The sequence below is a fragment of the Triturus cristatus genome, chromosome 6 (assembly GCF_964204655.1).
Source record: "Triturus cristatus chromosome 6, aTriCri1.1, whole genome shotgun sequence".
Taxonomy (NCBI): Eukaryota; Metazoa; Chordata; class Amphibia; order Caudata; family Salamandridae; genus Triturus; species Triturus cristatus.
This window is the reverse complement of record NC_140589.1, coordinates 1668099041-1668124840: the sequence shown is the minus strand read 5'-3', so window position 1 is coordinate 1668124840 and position 25800 is coordinate 1668099041. Positions and strand designations below refer to the sequence as shown.

Below are 25800 nucleotides of genomic sequence, written 5' to 3'. Positions count from 1 at the left end.
ATTAGTTTCACATCCAGAAGGTTGCAGGGTGCTGAACGCTCCTATTCAGTTATCGAGAGAGAAGCACTGGCGTGTTGTTGGGCGAGCAATAATTTTAAGTGTTATGTTTGGGTTTTGCCGTTCAAGATCCGAACTGATCATAAGCCTTTGACCTATTTTTTAAAGGATGGAGAGGTTTGGAAGATAGCGTAACACCCCGCATTTCAAGGTGGTTGTTATGGAATTTAATTTTGAAGTAGAGTATGTAAAAAGCACAAGGAATGTGGTTGCAGATTATTTATCAAGGATGCCATTAGATAAAGATTGTGATGAAATTAACAATGACCATGTTGATGTGGTTAACAGTCGAGAATTTGCTTTGTGTTCTGAGGAGTGGGAGAAAGCAAGAGAATGTGATTTTGTGTAATTGGAAGTTGAAAAGAGGATTGTTTAAGGTTGGGATATTGAAGATGGTAGGGATCATGAATTTAGTGAGTTCTTTAAGGAGAGCTGAGTTAAGCATATCTGAAGGAAAAGTTAGAAGAAGACACCAGCTAGTACCTCCTAAGAGTATACGGAAGCATATTCTAAATATTACTCATGAAGGGCATCGTGGTCATAATATGTCTAAACGCAGGGTCAGAGAATCATTCTGGTGGCCTGGAGTGGATGGAGATGTGGAGGTTGTAGTAAAAGATTGTCACATATGTGCTAATAGTGACAAATCTAAAATAGTGAGACCACCCCCTCTAGTGTGTACTGAATTTCCGACTAGACCATGGGAAAGATTGGCCATTGATTTTATTGGACCTGTAAGTAAATTAGATTACAGGAATAGGTATATCCTCGTGTTGGTGGATTACCATTCTAAGTGGTTTGTGGTGGAGACCATTAGTGATGTCAATACTGGCAGAGTAGTGAGAATTTTGGAGAGGTTTTTTTTAGAAGAAGGAATACCTGCGTCCTTAGTATCTGATAATGGAGTGCAATTTGTCTCCAGAGAAATGGAGGAATATTTGAAAAGGATGGGAATTAAACATGAACGAGTAGCTCTTTTTAGACCACAGGCAAATGGTTTAGTTGAGAGAGTAAACCATCTTATAATGGACAACATTCAACTTTCTTTTGCTAATGGGTTGTCTTGGCAAGAGGAATTAAGGAAGATGATGTGGACCATAGGGTCAGTCCCCATTCGGTTCCTGGTGTACCTTCGTTTGTTTCTTTGAAAGGGAGAGAACCTGGAAAGAAAGAATGTCCAGTGTGGTTGAGTAAAAAAGATAGAATTTGGATTGATTGTATGTGAGTCAAAGAGAGAGTTGAGAGAAGTTAAGAGAAAATGGAAAGAGCGTATAATTTTAAGAAAGGAGTAAAAATAAATATTGGTTCAAACAGGAGATTGGGTGGTTCGGAAAAATGAGTGGGTTCGGAAAGGTGAAAGTAAATATCTAGGACCTTTTCAAGTCAAGGATATTAAAGGAAGTGTTGTCAAATTGGATGATAGTACTACATGGAGTTTGGGAAATGTATGCGAACCATAAGGTCATTTTATTGATAAGATATTTTTGTAAATGATTATATTTAGTGTGATGCAATGATTGTGCTTTAGTTTGTAGTGTTGTATGAACATTGTATTTGTGATGATTTTTCTTTAGATTTATTCTAGGATGTTTAGTACGATTTATTATTATCGTTAGTGTTCTCTAATTTTATTTTTGTTATGGAAAGAGGGAGATATGTAGAGTTGTCATAGAATGTGCACAGGTTCCATTTCAAGTGTTCTTGTGTTAGAATTCTAGTAATATCAGTTGAGGAGTACTTTAAGAAGATGTATGCTGCTCTGTGCTGGAGATGTCACTTATAATAAACTACAACCAAAAGAAACCTTAGAAGGCTCTTTTCGCAATTCTTTATTCGTTTTAACGTATTAAAGTCGTAACAATTTAAAAATCGACATTCTTAAAAAGAAAAAATCACCCTGACTGTTTATGGGAGCAAAACTACCCCAACATTTAGCCACCCCAAAAATTTACCTCCTCCTGTTATCCTACAGTTTGCTGAACTGGAGACAATGTTAAACCTCAATTTCATAACGCGATGTGTCTCCCGTGTTAAGGCACCTACCCGAACATCAGAGTAGCAGAGTATAACAGCTCAATAAATAATGAGGTCAGCTTAATAACCGAGTTCTAGATCAATAAAAAGTTAAAGGGTGCTATTACAAAAAAATAAAATAAGCAGTAGAGAGTCATATCCATGAAGGGTCTCAGCTGCATAGTAATCTTGCGTGTGTAAAAATCAATAAATATTTCAACCGCATCTTGCCGTATATAACTGACCTAGTACACCCCGATCAGGCAGGCTTCATGCCTGGCTGTGCCACGAGACATAATATCCATCGCGCCCACGCCATTGCGGCAGTGGACCGTCTAGACGGCCCTGTGGCTCTACTGCTCACAGATATAGACAAAGCTTTTGACTCGCTTAGGTGGCCCTACCTCTTTGCACTCCTGAGTCTGCTGAATATCGACTATCGGCCCCCTTCTCCTTTCCTATATACAACTTTTATACACTGACCTCACAGCCTCGGGACGGGTGGCAAGCTCAACCTCACAGACCTTTCCATTGGACAAAGGACCCGCCAAGGTTGTCTCTTCTCCCCTTACTTGTTTGCCTTCATGATGAAGCTGCTCGCCGCTTGGGTCTGGGTCGATGCTCAGGTCGCCGGCTTTGAGTGGTCCAAGGAAATCTCTGACCGCATTGCACTATGTACTGTTTTTCCTTACGGACTCCAACTGGGCAGGGCCGAGGCTACTTCGAATATTGCAGCTCTTCGGGTCTATTCATAAAAGCCCGTAAGTTGTTCCTTTAGCCCATACAGAGAGGGAGTGAATTGGGTGCTTGGTCAAGACGTGACAGTAGTTACAGAAGGATCTAAATATCTGGGGTGTTCCTGTCTCCCTCCCAGCCCGCATCGTGGACAAAAATCTGTCTCCTTGTGGTTGCAGACAAAAGAACAGATACCATCCTGGACTGATCTACCTTTGCCCCTATTCACCTGATCAGCTATTTTTTAAGATGCTTTCTCTCCCCCATCTATTATACCAGCTGCAGAAATACATATTTCCCATACCGACCACAAGGTTCCGACAAATGAACACGATCCTAGGTTAATTCCTTTTGGGGGTGGGGGGCCCAGAGAACCTGCTTCCAATCCACATACTGTGGGGCAATGGCTAACCCGGATATTCAGGCTTACTATGGGGCATCCCACCTCCTTGTCTTTAACGACTGTTGGTACGGGGATAGACTATGCTCGGCATATGCAGTAGAGCGGTGGCTGATGGATCATAGGACACTTCATACTTACCTGTACTTGGGACTGGCACTTCGAGCCTTACTGCCGCTGACGAGGGTGGTATTTGTGATATGGAGCCAGTCTCTGCTCCGGATGGGGTGGTGGGGCCAACTGATTAGGGAGACTCCCTTATGGCATAACGGCCTCCTACCCCAGCTATCGTTACTGACTGGTTTTAGAGGCTGGGAAGACATCGGTATATCTACGTTGGAGGTGGTCCTGCAGGGTCAGGCATTGAAATAATTTCCGGAGCTCCAGAGAGAATTCAACATGCCCCACATGCAGTTTTATAAATAACTTCAGTTTTGTCATGCACTATCCCCCTACATTGCACACCTAGAGAATATACCTGAATTTAACCCTATTGAGGCAAATATCTTTATGGGAGGTCTCGGGGACCATAGAATTAATAAAATATATCGATCACTCGTTGCCAATTGCCCTACCACACTAGACGCACTCCGAGAGGCCTGGCAGGGGGACTTGGATCCGCTGGACGATGATTACTGGGACGAGGCGCTGGCTTCCCCACGTGGCGTGCCTATTGCATCACACCTGCGGCTTGTACAATTTAAATACCTTCATCTGGTCTACTTTACCAGGTATAAGTTGTAGAGGGGCAGCCTAGTGAAATCCCCACTATGCTTGCGCTGTGGTAATACTAAGGGCACCTTAATACATACAATCTGGCAATGTACTGCACTCCTGAGGTTATGGCGAGGGGTTATGACCTGTCTCTCGGAGGTGCTGGGCAGGGATATTCCCATGTCCCTGAAACTGGCCCTACTACATATTACAGAAGGTATAAGGGTCAATAGCTGTAAGCGCCATCTACTACTCCTGGGTCTCACATTGACGAAACGTGATATAGCTAAGGCGTGGAAGGCCACATCTCCTCCCCTGGTGGGGGTTGGGAGGAAAGGGTTGGACTTCTGTATGGGTTTAGAGCTACCTGTTTTCAAAGCGAGGGGATGCCCTCAGAAGCACCCCAAAATATGGAAGAGATGGGCGGATTATCGTGGTCTGTATCTAGAGCCCCTTTCTCCTATAATAATAGATACAGAAGTATTGGGACAGTAGGGCGGTGGGGAGCTCTATTGTATGATTTTATAATAATTTGGTCAAGGTGGCAGAGGGCTGCAGACATCCGAGAATGTAATATAGACATGGCACTACTTCTTAATCGTTTAATTGTCAACACTTTTTCCAATCTTATCTTGTTTTGTTTAGACACTATAAATCTCAACTTCATTGATGTAACATTGTATTATACTGTTTCTACCAGAAACCCTGGCTATACCAGTATATGTATGGCTGTTGACACAATAAATTCTGTTTTGGAAAAAATAAAATAAAGAATATATTTCAAGTCCAAATGAGCAGCAAAATCAGAGAGAAATTGGGCAGCATCCCTAGTTGAAAAGAATAGTGTTCTAAAATCTGACTTAATTCCAGAATCAAGTGGGTTTTATACACAACTCTTGCATAAAATATTAACAATACTGCAAACTCAGTGGTGTGAGCAAAAGTATAATTTCTGTACTAATCAGAACACATGAATAATCAACGTCATTACCTTACTACATAAGCGCCATCCAAACTCTTTGGATAACTATTCAACACTTTCTATGCTAATGCATTTCAGAGAGAACTAATATGAACCATTTAACAATAACAATTTATCTCATTGAATAAATCCAATGAAGGAAAGGGAAATGTAGATTCTTGTTGTAATCTTACATCCGCACTATAGAAAGCTCATTCGAACAAAACATTACCGATATGAAAATAAACTAGTATGACTTCCATTTTGAATTTGCACCATGGAGCCTGTGGTGGGGGGGGGAGATGTTCACGATGATGGGTGGGGGGGGGAGTGGTGGACAGATTTGTGTCTATAATGGCGTTTTACACAGAAATGTGACATGAATAAAACCCATTAATAAACACAATTGTACATATAATAGAAAATTAATTTAAATTGCAAATATGTTAATTCAGTCCTTATATGTAAAATCCTGTGTAAAAAAACAAAAAAAAACTATTTAATCTTCATTACGGATGCACAAAATATAAACCTGAAAAACCTTTTCCATTAGCCGACAATATTGAACCAATGCCTGGACTCGTGCCTTGTTCTCTGCAAAATCTGTAGCTTGCAGTTGGGCCACTTCCATATTTCTTGATTTCTATGTAAAAGCCGTACACAAGTGGGATGACTGTGTATGATCACATATTGTGAGCACATTCTCTCTTTAAATAGCACTGTAAAGTAAAAAAAACAAAAAAAACAATAAAAGTACTAGAAGGTTCATCTGCAGTCTACTAATGAATACTTTCAGGGGTTTGTTTTAAAACTGGACTTAGGGACACATTTCAGCATCTTTGTACTAGTGATACTGGAACAATTTTTAGATTGAAGGTGCTGACATCAAAACATCACTGATTTCACCAGGATTCATCACGCCAAGAACAAATGTAGCAAATGTATTCATCAGGAGAGAGAAGTATGGGGGTGATATGTAGCTGATGGTGCATTTTTGGAGCACACTGTCACATATATATTACTAAAGCATCAAGTGGTAGCTCATTGTGAGTTACCTGTAACACATTTTCCATTGAAATGGGCAGTACACTTGAACAGCATTCAGTTTTACTGATAAAACTATATAGCACACAACTGATAACGTGGACATTGGGGGTTTTAGTCAATATTTACCATTCGTGCAGGACCACATAAAGTGTTAAAACGAGCAAGCACATTGACAGTGGAACCCTACAAGAAACTAGCAACTAACCTGCTATTCCCTATTTGCTATGCGAGGTGGGAAATACACAAATGGTGTGTGCACACAACTAACACACCCAATGTCACGATGCGGTCCACTTCTGGAGTTAACAATGTTTAACACAACAAGAACAAATGGTGCACCACTTTTATGAACATAAGTTTTAAGAGATCAGTGTCCAAGATTCTTTCTTTAAATCATCCTTTATTCAATTAATTGTTAGCACATCAAGTTGAGTTGAACAGCCAACGCGTTTCGTCCAAAGAGATGGACTTCTTCAGGGCGTGTGCAGTGTACTCCTAAATTTATGCATGATATCCGTGCTAGATTAGCAGTTGTAAAACAAAAACTCCGTATCCACTACATTTAGCGTGGATGAAACTGTAATAAACCACAACCGAAGCCCAAATAAGTCCAGTTAAAGGATTCAATCTGCCACGCACATATGGAGCGCACCAGAACTGGAGCGATCACTAGTTCCACACCATAAAAAGTGTAGAGAACTGCAGCGTCGTCTTACCTCCTTCCGTGGTGTTGTCACACTGCAGTTCTCTACACTTATTATTTAAGTCACTAAACCTGCAGGGATGTAAAATCCTCAGCTGGGGCACTTCTGAGGAGCTGTAATTTAGAAACAGAATATTTTCAAATAACATTAGCATCAAAAGTTATCAAATGGCACGCCTGATGAATGGCCATATGTGAAGAATCCCTTGTCTTCAGAGACATCGTGTAAACGGAGGGAATGCCAGCTGTGCCAGTAGTCATATTGATATTCACTTTTCCACTTTGGCTGTAGAGGGGAATGTGTGCAGTGCAGTAAGCAGACATTGAAAATGTGTAGTAGCGTAAAACTGTTATGCCACATATTTTCTGTCTGGTACACACTGTGGCATGGTTACATACTTGTGCACATAATTGTTAAGACCGCACAGTACATGGAGAAGCCATCTGGACTGGCCTGGCTTTGAGATGCCAGCAATGATGCCATTGATTTGCTGAATGGATTCGGTTGCCAGTAGTGTAGCACATAAGTACCTTGATGTAGGCAGGGATGGAATAAGATTTAGTAGTTGGAGATAGGCGCTCCACGTCCCCTTCTGCACCCATCCCCTGGATCACATGTGGGATTACAAACCTTTATAGTTCCTCTTTGCCAGCCACACTAAAGCGTTTGACCTTCAACCATAGATCCTTTATCTTTTCTGCATCCTGTTTCTAATAAAGCAACAGCAACTTAACCTGCCCTCGGCATTTGGCAAAAGAGTATGGTATGATTGGTTGTAGTTGTATCTTACACCTTTGTGATATTGAATAGTGAGTAAAGTTGCATATGATGTGCTCTGTGTGTTCTGCATCACACCCCCAACCATAATTATACCCCTCCCTTTATGTTATGTGCTCATATTTGTTTATAAGTATTCCTTTGGCCTCATCCTCACCTCCCAATTAGTTTGTACAATCATATGGTGCAGTTTTGCAGCAAAAATTAGTTGTTTGTTGACAAACTGAAATGTGACTGCTCGCACACTTAACAGATTTTCACTGAAGTAATTGATCACCATTGAAGTGTTACGATATGTGTTATGTTAGTCATTAGTGTTTTATTTTTTCCATTATACATCCTTCTTACAGGGATGAGTGTCATAGCGATCAAGTTTTCTTTGTGTTGGGGTGATTTTACATGACTTGTTTTGTCTCTACTTTTAAGTCATAGATCCTCTGACTTGATATATATATTTTTTGCGTCCTTTCCATTTCCACTGTTTGCCCCGTCGTATCAATGGCATATCTCATTCTCTAAGGCTGACTAGTGGTAGCTTTATTATGCTTGTAACTAGCGTCTTGAGTAGGGCTTTTCATGTGAATCAGTAATTCTCCTGGCTGACTTCCTCACTTGTATGTGTGTGCTTTGATTTCCTAATAACGTGTTGTAATTTGCTGTATTTTGTATTCCCATCTTTGGGCCCCTCCTTGTTTCACGTACATTGATTATTCTTACTTTTCTTCACAGGTTGTAAGTTTTCAAATGTGTAAAATACATTTGGGCTTATATGCGTAGGCATTCATTTTAGCATGTACACCCCCTCAGAACTGATGTTGTTATGCAATTCCAATAATTCTGCATTATAGTACTGAAGGATTTACATGGCTTTAAGACTAAGATCCTTAAGTTTTGTCAAACCTGATGCTTCCCTGAATCCACTGTGAACTGCACAAATCTGATTTGCATTCTTAAAATATCTTAAGGGACTTTTTTTTTTAACTGATGAAATGTTTTTTGTTTGTTTAATGTACTATAAACTTAATTAAAATTAAGAATAGGTTTTTGCCTGATATTAATTTCTTAGTGGGGTACTGTATTTAAGTAAACAGCCATTTATCCATAATCATTTTCAGTGAATCTTGCATTTCAGTTTGCTTGTTCATTATATGTCTGTTTTATACCTGAGACATCCTTCTGAGCAAGTTCTAGAGTTTTGAAATGATTGAAACTTGTTTGTACATGCAGCTTGAATATTGTTCTTGCATGTTGAAACTAATTTTATGTTTTCTGTTTAATGTGTTTTCTTAGTTATCGTGTATCTGCCCTCTAAGCTATTCTGCTGGCTCTAATTCTGCAGTGTATTCTTCTTTTCTGTAAGTATGAACTCACAATTCCAAAATATACATTACAAAAGCTTGCTTGTCATTTATATTTGTCTGAATTGTAGTGGTTATATAACACCGTCTTGTAGGGTGCGATTTGGTGTTGTGCGTGGGTCTCCAGAGAGGTGAGGTTATCTTGTCTTTGTGCCCATCGTCTAGCTGTGTGATGGAGGAAGTGTTAGAGCCTTCCACTCAAAATGTATGTGTAATTAGCTGCTGGCTATAATATACTATGCAGGTCCCTTGTTTTGTTTCATAGTATCTTTTGTGATAGAGGCAGGGATAAACCTGGATAGACGTGGTGTAGTCTTGTAGGGTGACTAAAACATCTAGATAGCTAAACCGCATCAACTTGGCCAGAAGGGCAGCAACAAGGTGTTGGACTCATACTGCAACCAAAGCACAGAGGCTTTACAACTACTGTACTTCATTACAAACTTCCTGGCTCCCATTCTCACAAACAACTATAGTACCAAACCCTCCGTACACTCCACTAATACCCTTGGCCACCGAATTCTTATTCACAGAATAATTCTACTAACATTACTCCATTTTGTATGTAAAGGTGCTCAATCATGATGATGTGTGGGCTCGATAAAATAATAATATAATGAATAGGCACCTTGGCCGCAAAGAAATTAACGTTTTAGGTGCTGAAAGATTTAACCTTAATTGTGTGCTTAATGCCTTTTAGGTGTGCCAGAGCGTATCAAGGCAGAAGCTCAGACAGCAGTATGCAGAAGAGCATTCGCAGAAATATGATGAATTGTAGGCCCACTTCTTGTTTTGACTACATAAAAAAAAAAATAAATTAATCATTGTGTACCTGAATACGTCATTTTGATTTGGCTTGTTTTTATATAACACTTAATATTATGATTTCACTATTTCTGCGGTTTGTTTAAATAAAATGTTATTACAGTCCAGTTTAATGGCACTCAGTTTATCAATTTTGTAAAAGTCCGAGGTGGAGATGACCTTGATGGCATTTTAAACTCATGACCTGTTGGTCAGATGTCAGTAGCAAGCTCTACTCACCAAGCCATCTTGAAAGGCAAGTGTAACTATGGTGTGCTTCACAAGGTTTTTTGCTGATTAACATCTGAAGAAATGAATGACTTTTGGAGAACTTCTACTGTAAATGTCCACCACTAAAACTTGTTGATTTTTATTTCTCATTTGTTGTCAGAAATCCGCATTTGTTACAAGAACAGTTCCGTAGCACCCATAGTGATTCTTCCAAATACAGCGAAAATCCTCTGGTATGTAATATACATAAATGTACTAACAAAGTAGATTCATATTAGAGAGGAAATCAGTTTGAGTATCAGTAAAATATTTGTGAACTACTTGTAAACAATGAAAAGAACAATTTATGTATAGTACAACATAAACTGAATCATCTCTTGACTGTTGAAGGAAAAGTGTTATGATAAAATAAAATTTGTATTTGTAAAGCGCAAACTACTCACCCTTACGGGTCTCAAGGCACTGGGGGCCGTTGTGGAAATTAAGTGAGCTATTTATTGCCTAGAGTCACATGGTGCTGAGCTGCGCTGCCGCCGGGGATCGAACAGTGAGCCCTGTTCTCCGAAGGCAGCTGCCCTGGCCGCTGCACCACACTTCTCCATTACCTATATTGTACTTCTGACAACTCATCAGCGGCATGCCATGTGGTAGGAATTCCAGTTTAATGACTGGTTTGATAAAACACTGAACATGTACTCCAAGAAAAATAAATAAGCTACTATTGGGCTTGGAAAGTCCCCTGCATGGTATACTGCTGCGTTCCTCTGCCCTAAGTACCTGACTGCGTGCATGTCTTGTAGCCTGACTTTTATTTTAGCTCTTGTCATGCTGCTCATTCTGCGGGCCATCTGTTGGACCCAGTTTTCTCTAATCTTTCTTTCCTTACCATCCACACCCCCTTACTGGTGTGTAGGTCGGATCATTACATAATATCCATGACACTTTCGGGGGTTGGGCCTGTCAGGAGGGTGCCCGAGAAGCGCTCTTTTAGGCGCCCCTGGCACAAATTAAACACCGCTCAATTCCATGATCTCCTTTCTACTACCACGTTCAGTATGTCTGATGACCCAGATGTGGCCGGTAGAGCATTATCGGACTGGATCTCCCGGTCTCTGGACTCTCTTATCCCTGCAAAGCGGTCAAAATGCCGAAACACCAAGTCCAGTCCTTGGTACAATGATAAGCTGGCCTTCCTGAGTAAAGTGTGTAAAAAGCTGGAGCGTGCGTGGAGAAGGGAGTATGACCCTTAGCGGAAGGGATGTTATCAGGCAGCCATTAAGAAGTACCTCTGAGCATGCAGTATATTATGTGGACGAGATCAGGAACAGTAGCAATCCCTCCAAAAGCATTTTGTTCAATATTGAAAGACCTTAAAACTTCTGCAGCTTCTACAGCACCCTTGGTATCATCGGGTGAGCAATGTGAGACCCTCACCTCCTCCTTCTTTGTGGAGAAGGTGGAAAGGATATACAAGTCCTTTCCTCAAACTGCAGTGTATCCTGGTCCCGTGTCTAGACCCCCTCCTATGCACACTCTGGCCGTCTTCCCGCCGATCTCTCAAGAGAAGCTATATGTGCTCTGCAGTAAGGTCAAGTCCGGCTTTCCTGCTGACCCCCTTAAGCTGGACCAATTTATGAAATCCTTACCTGTGCTCCTTTCAGCTTTTGAGCCAGGTGATTAATCTGTCCTTGTGTATGGCTGTCGTCCCTACATCTTGGAAGCAAGCTAGGGTGGTCCCCCCTGTTAAAAAAGCCTAACCTTGACACAGCGAAACCAGAGAACTTTTGGCCCATCTCTCTCCTGCCCTGGGTCTCCAAGATCTCGGAGGCCTACATCAACTCCATGCTGACAGGTCATCTGGAGGATAACAACATACTGGACCCCTCTCAGAATAGTTTCCGTCCATGTCACAGCACGGGGTCTGCTCTTCTAGCTGTGACCGAGCATCTGAGGGGGGCTCGAGACGAGAATCGCACATCGGCACTAATTCTATTAGATCTCAGTGCCGCGTTTGACACGGTTTCCCACCAGATCCTGCTGCAGCGGTTGGAGGAGGTGGGCATCGTGGATTCTGCCCTAGAGTGGTTTGCCTCTTTTCTCGCTTAGAGGACCTTCCAGGTAGCAGTCCCCCCTTTTGCCTCCAAGATCTACACCATCAACATGGGTTGCCACAGGGCTCCACTTTGAGCCGAACACTGTTCAATTTATATGTCCAACCGTTCGCAGTGGTGGGCAAGCGCAGAGGGCTCACAGCAATATCATATGCGGATGACACAAAGTTGGTAGTGGCACTCTCGGCCTGTTCGTGCGGGATGCATGTAAGTTCCGGAGTGACCTCGAGGCTATCGCTGAGTGGATGACCGCCAACTGTCTCCAGCTCAATGTCAGCAAGTCAAGTCCAAGGTATTGCTGGTAGGGAGAGACTCTGAGCTGTGGAGCGAACGCTGGTGGCCTGCCACCATGGGTTGGGCACCTGTCCCCAAACAGGTGATAAAAAATCTAGGTGTCTGGGTAGACTCTGCCCTTAGCTTCCAGACGCAAACCAAGAAAGTGGCAGGGACCTGCTTCGGCATACTATGAGGGCTCAAACCGCTGCTAGGGTTTTTCAACCCGTCTATTAGGCAGGTTATTGTTCAGGCCTCCATTCTGTCTAGACTGGATTATGCCAGCTCGCTTTACTTGGGATCAAATAAGGTGGAAATCTTGAGACTACAAATGGTTCAAAATGCTGCGGCTAGAACTCTTCTTGGCCTGCCCAGGACGTGCTCTACTACTAGTGCTATCTGTCGGCTACATTGGATGCCTGTGGCCAAACGTATAGAGTTTAAGGTCCTCTGCATGTCTTTCAAAATTCTAAATTTCTCCTCTCCAGGCATTCTGGCCAACTTGCTTATACCTTATACTGCTTCCCGTCAACTTCGGTCAATGGGTCGGCATTTGGTGTTGGTTCCCCGGGTGAGGAGGGTTTGCGCCGGTGGACGTTCCTTCCGTATTTTGGCAGCCAAACTTTGGAACGCGCTTCCTATCTGTATTCGCAGCATGAACAATTACCTGGCATTCCGTGAGGCAATCAAAACTTACCTCTTCCCTCCACTGTAGGCTTCTCTTCTGTCTATAGTTTGGCAGTTTCCTGCTATCAGCGCTGGGACGCCCCTTTGCTGGGCCAGCTGTGCGCTCTATGAAACGGCATACCATAACAGGGCCAGCTGTGCGCTCTATAAAACGGCATACCATAACATAACTTAACATGCTACTCAAGCATGTTTACCAGATCCCTAGGCCCTTCCATGTCTGTGCAAGGTCCTATACCTGTCTTGTGACCGGGAAGGGTATAATAAGCATGCCCTTAAAGTGCATAGTGGAGTTACCTGTCCCGGGTATAATGCATAAAGCTGTGCTGCTATCATACTGTTTTTTTAAAAAATTGATAGTGTAGCTAGACCTTTTTAATCAGTGTTATTGAGTGCACAAAACTCTCTTTTATAAAATTCTGCTGTTATATGTATGCCCAGAACCTTGCTCTGGCATGTTGTGTATGTTGAGTGTATGTGCCTGCATAGTGAGTGTAGCACATGTGTAGTAGTAAGGCTCTGAGTGCAAGTAAGCTTGAGCACTGAATCCAGTGAGATCCATTTTGGATACCCCTTGTTTGGCACAGCCCAAGATAGGAATGAGGATAGCTTCCCCAGACAATGGAAGTATATTGCCTTCATTCCTGTGGCTGGAGGGTAGATATCCAGACTCTGAAGTGAGGAGGTTGGAGCCAGGGCTACATTTGTCAGGGCTGCTGATTAGTTCTTCCATTTGATTGATGCTAGGAGTTGAAGGGTGGTACTGCAGTTTCTGTTGTTGGGTGAGGAAGTGTCTAGGTTAGGTTTGCTATTTTGGCTATTTCTGAATACTGCTTCATAGAGGCAGTGTACAGCCAGGTACAGAAACCACACACTTCATTGTGTCTGGGTTCTGGATGCTCCAGTTATGTGATAGCCCTGTGCTATCTGCTGCGAGAACCATCATGCTACAGAAAGGCTGTGTTTGGAGAGCAGCCCGAGAAGGACAGTTGAAAGGAGAACCACTTCAAACTAGTTGAAAACCGTGGTTCCACATTCCCTGTTAAGAAAATGTATATTCAGGTGGGACCCAAAACATCACATTCTGTTCCACTTCAAGTTTTTCATGATCAAGGAAGGGAATGCTCCATAGAGTATTTGAAGGACTGCTGTGTGACTATGGCTGGCGTCTGTTAGCAGAGAGTTTCCCTAGAGGTGTTGGGTCATCACCTCAAGTCTGCCCCTGATGCTGGAGGAGCTGAGGATCTCCCGAGTGCCTAGAAGCTTACCTGCCTGCTGGTAGAGGGAATCCATCTGTCTGGTCTTCCAAGAGGAGAGACTGTCAAGGAGAAATTAGGCAGGTCCCAGGAACTAAAGGGCAACCAGAGAAAGTGGACTACTTGAGAAAGCGAGAGAGAAGCCAGGAATCGCCAGTGTTCCAGTAGGCCCCCTGGTTTCTCAGGCAAGGTTTGTGTCATGAACCACTTCAAGCCTTCATGAGTTCAGTCAGAACTTCAGCTGTCTGTGCCAGCCCAATTGGGACTGAAACTGCCTGCGTCTGCATGATTGGGGCCGCAACTGCATGATCAGGACATCTGCGTGAGTCAGCTGAATAGTCTAGTTAAAGCTAGCTCTCATCTGGTGTCCTAACAGAGCCACAGCAGCTTGGCCGGCACCTGCGCACATGCTTGAAGGCTACTGTTCACCAGTGAACAAAGGCAGGCTAAATGAGGGAATCATAACCAGGATCACTGCCATCTATACTGGATTGAATTGCATAATATTTAATGCTGCAGTATGGCTACAAAGTACTTTCTTTTCTTAAAAAGACAAGCAGTGGGCTAGACATTGAAGTTCTTGTGTCTGTTGGTTTATTTAGGGCTGAGCTTGTGCATGCCCACAGTACCCCCTTGAGAAGCTTTTGACTGCTCACCCTCGCTACTCTTGGAGTCCAGTGCGGGAAGGGAAGTACTTGGCCCAGTTTCTATAGGAGGACGGACAACAATGGCTAACTACCTCCACCTCCACAGTTGGAGCCCAGAAGCCCTCTTTCTCCAGTTGCACCCCCCTTCCCAACACCGCCTCTGAATGGGTTCTGACAGCTGCCAACACTGGTATTTATTACTTAAATCATTGTGCAAATATGTATCTTGGACCACAATAGGCCAAAATCTCCCTATCATGCACAAGTAAAAAGAAAATACTAAACTTGTAGATCTTGACACAGCATTGGCCTAAAGTTTGCACCTGTAAACTATGTGCAAACTGGTATCAATAATGACCTCCCAAAAATTATTTTATACTGCAGTTGAAGTCCTCGCATAAACAGTCTCAAGTAACATTGATGTGCCAGATTGCTTGAATATATTGATACGGGTCAACAGTATTTCTTGCACTGTTGAGTGTAAGATCCTGCTTGTACAAGTTCTTCAAAACTTGAAGAAGGGGGAGGGTTGAACCTCATTACCCTCCCCTTAGGGAGGGTTGGACCTCATTCCCCTCCCCTTACACTCCAATTCATTTTAATCCGGCCTTTCCACCAGCCTTACGCGAGGGACCCTTCGACTGCTGGAGGGAGGGAGGATGCCTAAAACTTTCCGATCTGTTTCATAACCACGACGTTCTAACATTTGATAGTTGTAAAAGAGAATTTATGATTCCCCCCAGCGAACACTATCATTACCTCCAGCTTAAACACTGGGTTACACTCCCGCACGTCAGAGAGGCGGCCACCAGAGAGCTAACGGCCGTAGAGCGGCAGGTGATTCACAAAGCAGACATCATGAGAGGCGCCATCTCCTCACTCTACGACATGCTACTAACCACATTGCATGCACCCCAAGCACGCTACATGTCCTTCTGGAAGCGGGTTTTGGGCAGAGATGTCACCGAGGAGGAGTGTAAACACATTTGGGGCGATATCACTAAGCACAATAAATCGGTGGCATTAAGGGAAGCTCACTACAAGACATTGCTCAACTGGTATCTGTATCCTACTAAGCTCCGAATCTTCCCTGACACCTCTGATCTCTGCTGGCAGGCATGTGGCCTTCAGGGGGATTTTCGCCACATTTGGTGCGACTGCCCGGTTATTTGCCCATTCTGGGAAGAATTTCTCTCCCACCTCAAAGATGTGCTAGGTTACCCCATTCCAACTACCATAGAGGGGATTCTTCTGGGTATCAGGGACCCGACCTTGGAGCACCAAACGAAAGGCGATCATGTGGACGTGTCTGGGGGCGGCGAAACTCACCATAGAGGCTGCATGGAAAAATAATGATACACTGGCAACATAGATGTGGCATGCCCGCTTGTGGAGAATTCTTTCCACGGAGCGTCTGGCAGACATCTTTAGGGATGATTACAAGGCTTTAGAACATAAGTGGGGTCCACTGGTCACCTACTTGTCCCAAGGGTTGCCCTCCGCAGTTTGCCCGACTTCCATAAGGGCTATGCACCTCTTCCAAGTCTAAACTACCCAAGACCGGCCTGTAATGGGGTGAACCCCTGATACTTGATTAGCTTACTCTGCCCTACGGCGGAGCTACTGATGCACCAACATCACTACTGGGAAGGGGAGGGCCGGTTGGATGTTGATTGGAGGTTAGGTTCTTGCCTTCCTCAGGGGTTTGTAGGTTCAAATCTAGCATCTTATCCTTTGACTGGGGGGACTGGTATGACCCTACGGCTGTCTGAAACTGAGATCCAAATAGCTGAATGTTTTGTAACCCTGGGGCTTGCTCGCCCTTCTGTACTCATGCTGTTAATGTGACTTTTTCTCGATGCTCAATAAAAAGAATATTGACAAAAAAAACTTGAAGAAGGCAGGTATATTTTCAGACGCTGACCTTGGATATCTTTCTTGAACACGTTGCGAAAAGAAATTCACATGTAATCTGGGCACTTTTATAAATTGCATGGGAGACCTCAATCAGCATTTTATACTGTTGTCTTTAGCTAATTTGGTTTGATGTCAATCAGTTTTGCTTCTTCTAGTGATGAGAAGTAACCTAAGTCGCTCTAAGGCCTTTCCTGTGACCGCAACTTACTTTCTATCTAGATTTTCAAATGTTGTAAAAGTCATCCAAGGCAGTATAGACCTTGAGGCATATTGATCCATGATTTAATTGAACTTCTCTTAATCCCTCTCAGTGCTCCTACAGCATGACTGGAATGAGTTCTGAATATAGCCCGTTGTCATGTAATCCTGAATCTGGATCACAAGCTATTTCTATGACATTGTGCAGACTTACAAAGCGGATTTAACATTGACTCATTTAACAAATGCTCCCTATTAAGACCACCAAATGCTTATGGGTGTAAGCCATTTTCCATGGAGGAGGCCATTGAAGGTTTCAGTACTGGGGCAAAAGGTGGGTGGTGCTCCAACAAATTGTAGCTAAATGTAACGCCCTGAACGTCTCAGGATCGTTTAACAGACACGATAATGAGGACGCAACCACTTGTGAAGGGTTAGTTATTTTAATGAAGGCAAAAACAATACAACGAATAAACAAAAGTTATAGTCACTGGAATCCTCCAGGCTAAGTACGTTACCAGCCCACAGCACGGATGGTCCTAACCGTCCTCTGCATATACGCCGATCCCGGCGTATGCCAACAGAGGGCAGAAATGAAATGGCCGACAATGCCAATCGGTAGGCTGTGAGGGGCACGACGAGTGTTGGGGAGAATCGAGGAGTCAGGGAAACACCCAGCCGGGGTCTCTACCTGAAGGGAGCAGCCGCTCAACCTCTTCCTCCGACTGCACCGGGACGCGGAGTCACCTCCTGGTGATGCGTCACCGATACCCCAATCAAAAGCAAGAAGACTGAACCGAGAGCAGCCGCTCGATCGATCCTGTGGACTTCCGAGTCTGTAACGCGGCAAACACCTCCTGGTGTGCGTTACAGCTGGCAGTCCCTGTATCTCTGGTCGGGCTGGGAGTTACGACTCCAACCAGCAAAAGCGCCACTGCGCTTTGACTCAGCCGAGTCAAAAAGCGAAGCTCAATGGTTGACCGGTAGAGCTTCCGGGTCCTTCACAGGTGACGATGGGGCAAGACACGGCCCAGGGAGTAACGACTCGACCTACCTCCGTTCTTGCCTTACTGGAGCACCACTCCGGAACACTGCTCTTCACGAAGCAGGTACGTCGGTGTAAACACAATATCCGACAGCCTTGTACCTCCCGGTTCTTCCCTTTATAGGGCGTGTTTTCCCTTGAGTTATGTAACAGCTCTCCTGTTTACATAAGGGCGTGTTTTCCCTTGAGTTATGTAACAGCTCTCCTGTTTACATAAGGGCGTGTTTTCCTTGAGTTATGTAACAGCTCTCCTGTTTACATAACCTCTCAACCGCTAAGCATCCTGGGAGATGTAGTCCGTTTACGCTGGTTACCGTTTTCCTCCCCTCGCATGACAGGAATTCTTGACAGTACATCCTCCCTCTCAGCGGCTCCCCACGGGTCCAGCGCTGGCAGGAAAACGCCGATGGAACAAGGAGACCAAGCGCGGAGCATGAACCCCTTCAGCCGGTTCCCATGATTGCTCCTCCGGGCCATAGCCTTTCCACGCAACCAGGTACCACAGCTTCCACCTGCGCCATTTGGACGCCCGTATGCCCGACACTTCATACTCCACCTCCGACACCACGCATACCGGCCTAGGTGTCCCAGACGGCTTGGAGGGTGCTGGTTTGAGCAATGATACATGAAAGACAGGGTGTATCCGCAATGACTGGGGCAAGCACACCTTCACGTTCACGGGACCCATACACTTGGTAATGCGATAGGGGCCCATGTACTTGGGATGGAACACACTGTTCTTTCGAAACCTCATGTTTCTTGTGGATATCCAGACGTAGTCTCCAGTGCGGTACAGTGGCCCGGGCCTTCTCTTCCTGTCGGTCGCAGCCTTGTATCGTCTCTTGGCCTCTATTAGGACAGCCCTTGAGCGCATCAACGTGTCTTTTATGTGTGCCACCCTGTCCGCTGTGGCGGGAATCCTGTCCTCTCTGAACGGATGTAGAAATGGCAAGAACCTGGGATGTTGGCCATAGTTGCTATAGAACGGAGATGACTGTGTGGAGCTGTGAGTGGCGTTGTTATAGGCTATCTCTGCAACCCATAGCAAGTCGACCCATTCTTCCCTGCCCTGGTCCACAAAACATCGCAGATACTGTTTGAGCGTTTGGTTCAGGCGCTCGGTTTGGCCGTCCGTTTGAGGGTGGTAGCTGGTGGACAGGGCGGTCTTAACATGCAGCGCAGTGCACCAAGTCTTCCAGAATTGCGCAGTAAACTGCGACCCCCGGTCCGACACGATCACCCCAGGTAATCCATGCAGTCGTACCACATTCTTTAGGAGTAGTGACGCCAATTCCCCGGCCGTAGGGACTCTCTTGCAGGGGATGAAGTGCCCCATTTTCGTCAAGTAATCCACCACCACCAGTATTGCCGTCATCCCCTGGTCTACCGGTAGGCCCACCACGAAGTCCAGTGATATGCTATCCCATGGTCTATCCGGGGTCGGAAGTGGATGTAAGAGCCCTTGGGTTCGGCCATGGTCGGCCTTCATGGTAGCACACGTAGGACACTCCTGTCCCCACCTCCTGACATCCACTCTCATGGTTGGCCACCAGAAATGCCGTCCCATGCTAGCCACCGTTTTTTCAAAGCCCAAATGACCTGCGCATGGAGAGTCATGGCACCAGATGAATGCTTGTTTCCTTAGCCTAGGCGTGGGTATCAACAGGCACCTGCCCTTCAGGGGTATCCCGTCCTTCAGCTGCCATTCTCTGTGACTGAGGAGCCACCTCCGCCATGCGAATGACCTGATCCCTCTCTTTATTCCCCTCAGGAAAGTATCCGGTTGGATAACCCCCAATACCATCCTCGGGGAAATGATGGAACGCTCGGTCGCAGGCAATGGTTCCTTAACTGCAGATTGACGGGACAGGGCGTCCGCCTTCCGGTTTTCCGTCCCCGGCCGATATGTGATGCGGAAGTTGAACCCCGCAAAGAAGATCATCCACCGCAGCTGCCTGGGAGAAAGGTGTCTTGTGGCCGTCATGAACTGTAGATTCCGATGGTCCGTGTACACCGATACCACATGTCTTGCCCCCATCAACCAATGCCTCCATTCGGTGAAGGCGTCCTTGATTGCGAGAAGCTCCTTCTCCGCAATATGGTAGTTGCGTTCGGCGTCGTTGAGTTTGCGGGACATGTACGCAACGGGATGAAGCACCCCTGTGTCGTGGTTGCGTTGGGACAAGATAGCCCCCAGCGCCACATCCGAAGCGTCCGCTTCCACCACGTAGGGGAGATCCGGATCGGGGTGAGCCAACACCGGCGCCTTACCAAAGGCGCTTTTCAGGGCCTCAAAGGCTGTGTTCGCTTCAGGGGACCAGACAAACTCCTTGGACTTCCTCAGTAGCTGTGTGATTGGGGCCACCAATCCTGAAAATCCATCTATAAACCGCCTGTAAAAGTTGGCGAAGCCAATGAAACTTTGGACGTCCTTCACGCTTTGGGGCACCGGCCATTCTTTCACCTCCTTGATCTTTCGTTCTGCCATCTCCTGTCCCTCTGGACTCAGCATCACTCCGAGGAATTCCACGGACGTGACGTGGAAGTCACACTTGCTGAGTTTACAAAACAGCTTGTTTTCCCTCAACTTTTGGAGCACAGCATTGACGTGGTGTACGTGCTCCTCCACACTGGACGAGTAGATGAGGATGTCGTCGATATATACGACCACGTAGATATCCAACTCCTCTCTGAATACCTCATTCAAAAAGTACTGAAAGGCTGCCGGGGCGTTGCACAGACCGAACGGCATGACGAGGTACTCAAAAAGGCCGAACCTGGTCTTAAAGGCGGTCTTCCACTCATCTCCGTCCCTCATGCGCACCAGATGGTATGCCCCTTTCAAATCCAACTTGGTGTAGATACGAGCTTTCTTGACCTGTTCCAGCAGTACACTGATGAGAGGCAAGGGGTACCTATTCTTTATGGTTATCGCATTCAATGCCCTAAAGTCCACACAGGCTCTCAGCTCCCCATTAGCTTTCGGGATGAAGAAGAGTGGCGAGGCGGCCGGAGACTTGGACGGGCGGATGAATCCTAGCTTGAGGAGTTTATCCAGGTACCCCCGGAGATGCACGTTTTCAGGCTCCGTCAGGGCATACAGCCTGCCGCTGGGAACGCTGGCCCCTGGCACCAGGTCGATCTGGCAGTCAAACTGTCTATGTGGTGGTAGCACTTCCGCCTTCACCTCATCAAATACATCCTCAAAACTGTGATAAGCCTGGGGGAGAGCCACATCTTTTTCTGCCGCTGTAGCCACCGTCTGACTCCCGCTCTCATCTGCGTCAAGGGATTCCGTTCTTTTTCCACAATGCAGGATGCAATACGGTGACGTCATTTCGATGCGATGTGTTGGCCAATCCACAGAGGGGTTGTGTTTCTGTAGCCACGGCAATCCCAATATGACGCCATATTGGGGCGCTCGGATGATGTTAAAATCGATTTGTTCCAAATGGTTCCTCCCATATCTCATCGGAAGGACCCCCGTGTGCTGCCCGATGGGCCCCGTCACCAATCGCCTTCCGTCTACAGCATAGACGTCTTCGGGTACAGCTTTGGGAAGAAGCACTAGCCCTAGCCTGCATGCCTCGTTGTGGTCCATAAACATGCCAGTGGCCCCTGAATCCACCATGGCCACAACGGGTATCCACTGGTCATGCACTCCCACGTGCACCGTGAGAAACAGGTGTCGGTGTCCCTTAGTGACCGAGTTGGAGAGTGAAGGGATGGATGAGTGACTCCGAGATGCCCCTTCTTTGGTCTGGGAGTCCTCTAGTTTTCCGCCGGTATGTCCACCACGGCTGTTACCGACCGGTTGGCCCGATAACGTGACGTCTTCGGTTTGGCAGGGCATTCACGTACGTAGTGGCCTTTTTTGCCACAATATAGGCACAATCCTTGTTTACGGCGTGACTCTTTCTCCGTGGCTGTGAGGCTCGCTCGTATTGCGCCGATGTCCATGGGTTCTCCCTTGGATGCGGTGGAAGTTTCAGGACTTCCCACCGTCACATAGGATGGAAGGGATTTTCCTTTTCTCCCATGATCCCCTTTTCTTTCACTCAGCCTATGTTCCAGCCGTAATACCAGGTTGATAAGGCCCTCACATGTCTTGGGTTGAGGGTCAATATGAGCCACGGCGTCTTTGAGCTCATCGCACAGCCCGTGATGGAAGAGCGCCGTCTGTTTAGCAACAGGCCACTTGGTTTCCGCAACTAGCCGTCGGAACGCGTTGAGATACTGCACCAGGTCGTTGGATCCCTGTCTCAACTCAAGCATTTCACGGTCCGCCGTGTATGAGTCAGCCCTTCTGTCGAATACCTTCAGGAATTCCTCGCGAAAAGCACCCCAATCACATAAGATGGGGTCGTCCCTGCTCACCAGAGGTACGGCCCATTGTGCCGCGTTTCCAGCCAAATAGGAAATAAGGAAAGCCACACGAGCCTGACTCGTGGGGAACGCCTTTGGTTTGCACGATAAATGTAGCGCCACTTGTGTGAGGAATACCTGCACTGTGTTAGGATCCCCACTGTACCTCTCTGGTGTTGCCAAGGGGATGGCTACCGGCATTTCCACTACTACCGCAGGGGTCTGGTTCGTGAGGGAGGTGCTGGGCGTGAGCGGGTCCAATTGGATAGCATCCAGTCTGGCTTTTACATCGGCTGTTTCTTGCCTAGAGGCAGCCACTTCAACTTGCACGGTCGCTAAAGCAGCCAGCACATCATCAAGTGTTGCCATGTCTGTTATCGACCGGGAGACAGTTAGTGTTATTACGGTCGGATATTTTGTAACGCCCTGAACGTCTCAGGATCGTTTAACAGACACGATAATGAGGACGCAACCACTTGTGAAGGGTTAGTTATTTTAATGAAGGCAAAAACAATACAACGAATAAACAAAAGTTATAGTCACTGGAATCCTCCAGGCTAAGTACGTTACCAGCCCACAGCACGGATGGTCCTAACCGTCCTCTGCATATACGCCGATCCCGGCGTATGCCAACAGAGGGCAGAAATGAAATGGCCGACAATGCCAATCGGTAGGCTGTGAGGGGCACGACGAGTGTTGGGGAGAATCGAGGAGTCAGGGAAACACCCAGCCGGGGTCTCTACCTGAAGGGAGCAGCCGCTCAACCTCTTCCTCCGACTGCACCGGGACGCGGAGTCACCTCCTGGTGATGCGTCACCGATACCCCAATCAAAAGCAAGAAGACTGAACCGAGAGCAGCCGCTCGATCGATCCTGTGGACTTCCGAGTCTGTAACGCGGCAAACACCTCCTGGTGTGCGTTACAGCTGGCAGTCCCTGTATCTCTGGTCGGGCTGGGAGTTACGACTCCAACCAGCAAAAGCGCCACTGCGCTTTGACTCAGCCGAGTCAAAAAGCGAAGCTCAATGGTTGACCGGTAGAGCTTCCGGGTCCTTCACAGGTGACGATGGGGCAAGACACGGCCCAGGGAGTAACGACTCGACCTACCTCCGTTCTTGCCTTACTGGAGCACCACTCCGGAACACTGCTCTTCACGAAGCAGGTACGTCGGTGTAAACACAATATCCGACAGCCTTGTACCTCCCGGTTCTTCCCTTTATAGGGCGTGTTTTCCCTTGAGTTATGTAACAGCTCTCCTGTTTACATAAGGGCGTGTTTTCCCTTGAGTTATGTAACAGCTCTCCTGTTTACATAAGGGCGTGTTTTCCTTGAGTTATGTAACAGCTCTCCTGTTTACATAACCTCTCAACCGCTAAGCATCCTGGGAGATGTAGTCCGTTTACGCTGGTTACCGTTTTCCTCCCCTCGCATGACAGGAATTCTTGACACTAAAAGAAGAAACGTTTTATTCAAAGCAAATTTATATTTTGCATAAAAACTTGTCCCTAAAAAAAATAGTGACTACTGTTAGGAGGTAAAAAAGACACGTTTTTGTTATGAATTTCAGTAAGAATTTGTTGGCAGCAACACAAACCATTCTAAATCAGGTAGTGCTTATTTTCCAAGTTCAACCTTGGAATAAATGTATTATACATAACGAAGAGTGGAGTGTAAAAGGAAAGAAACTGTAATCAGATGAACGAATTGGCATTTTGAATGTGCAATTGCAAGCTGTCTTAATAACCGTAAAGCAGCTAGAAATCGTAGAGAGTGAATGATCAAACAAAAGGTATCAAGCTTACTGTAAAGTCATCTCATACCACGTCATGAGTAAAGCAAAAATGCTGGAAAAAGACCTCCTGAACAACATGCCGCCATCCAGTCCACTAAGACCTAAATTAAGCTACTATCCTAGTCAACAGATACTGGACTCTCCCCTCCTTTAAGCAACTCTTGGTCTCCCAATTTTGCTACCTGTCAAGGCAAATGGTCCTGCAGGCTCACTGTCAGAGCGCTAACCTGCGGAAGCTTTTGAGGGTCTATTACTCTCATTGGCTACTGCCACCCCTCTGAAACACCTAATCAATAATACTTTTAAGATCGTGTACATTCCTACATGCAATTCCTCAGCAACAAGATTACTCCCAATCCAGCATATCTGGCCACCTATTGAACGATCTCAAATGGCTCCCTCTTGGGAAAAAGTTGTCAAAAGAGCAACCTTCACTGAGATCTGTGACTTCTAGAAACAAAACAACCTACTGGAAGAGAAACAAACTGGAGTTTGCTATGGGAGAGTCACCTAACCTGTCTGATTTCTGTCTAGAATAACCTGAAGACCACCATGGGCAGGAAAAGAGTTGCCACACTTTTACTACTGAACCTGTCTGCCATGTTCAACATGTTAACTACTATTGAGGCAAAATAATCCTGGCATCTAGGTAGCATACTTGACTCGATCACCTTCTACTTTTCCAACAGAGCCGTCCTAATCTTGCTGCTCCCATTCACATCTTCATATTCCAGCACTAGCAAAACTAGTAATCTTAATCTTTTTGCATCTTCTCTTCAATACCTATCTCAGCCCTTTACAAGAGATCATTCAGTCATTTAGCTTAAAATGCTAGAACTACACAACAAAACTCATATTATCTTGAAGCTAGAAAATTAGAGGGACCTAGACATCTCTGAACTAAGCCAGTGCCTCAAAGCTACCGACCAAGAAATGCTGAAAAGTCACCTAAAACCAAACGTCTGCAAACGGAGATCTTAACATACTGAGAATAGAAGAACTATCCAGTCAACAACCATCTGGCCCCAGCATAGCACCAACAATGTTGAAGGTGAGAAACTATTTAGATATCTTAGACTCTAGCCTTTCTCTAGCACCCCACCTTCCTACCCCCAGATGAACAAAGTCACAAGAAGCATATTTTACACAGTACCTCTCTACATCTAAATTTGCTGCATCAAGGTTTTTTGCAGAACTCCAAATTTCTATTCCCCCTTTCCTGTTGCATCTGAAATATGCAAACTGACCTTACTTGAGGTGTCTCAACTGGAAAGAGGGGGGGGGGGTCTTGCTTTTTCTGCTTCGAAAAATTCAAAGAGTTGAGCATGAGTCATCAAGTTACATCTTCATCCATGTGGTCACATCTTGGCTTCCCTCGCTGTGTGGAAATGGGGTATATTATATGGTGTGGTGTGTGACCTCATTGTGTAAAACACTACCAGCTCGGTTAGGATCAGTCAGGTTTAGTTTGTTAAACAGTAACTCAACCCTGCGTAGCTGTTGCTCTGAGCAGTCAGGCTTCCACAAAGAAACAAGTGTAAAGCATTCAAACAGCACCAAAACAACTGAAGGAGAAAGAAGCAAGACACTGGAGAGTTTAGGCGATGAAGATTTTACAAGGTATAGTAAATTACAACTTTTCACATAACTGCAAACAAGCCTTGGCAAATTCAACAAATATGACATTGGGAAACTTTTTGAAGAAAAAC

At 45.4% G+C, this 25800-nt stretch overlaps 1 protein-coding gene across 1 annotated transcript in view; it reads left to right on the top strand.

The window, feature by feature from the left end:
* The window catches only part of MRPS10 (mitochondrial ribosomal protein S10), an 82231-nt gene that overhangs the window by 15587 nt on the left and 40844 nt on the right, over nt 1–25800 (top strand). The window contains exons 2-3 of the mRNA XM_085612836.1: nt 8699–8763; nt 9962–10034. Of these exons, the coding sequence (XP_085468962.1) occupies nt 8699–8763; nt 9962–10034 (138 nt within the window). The remainder of the gene's footprint in view (nt 1–8698; nt 8764–9961; nt 10035–25800) is intronic.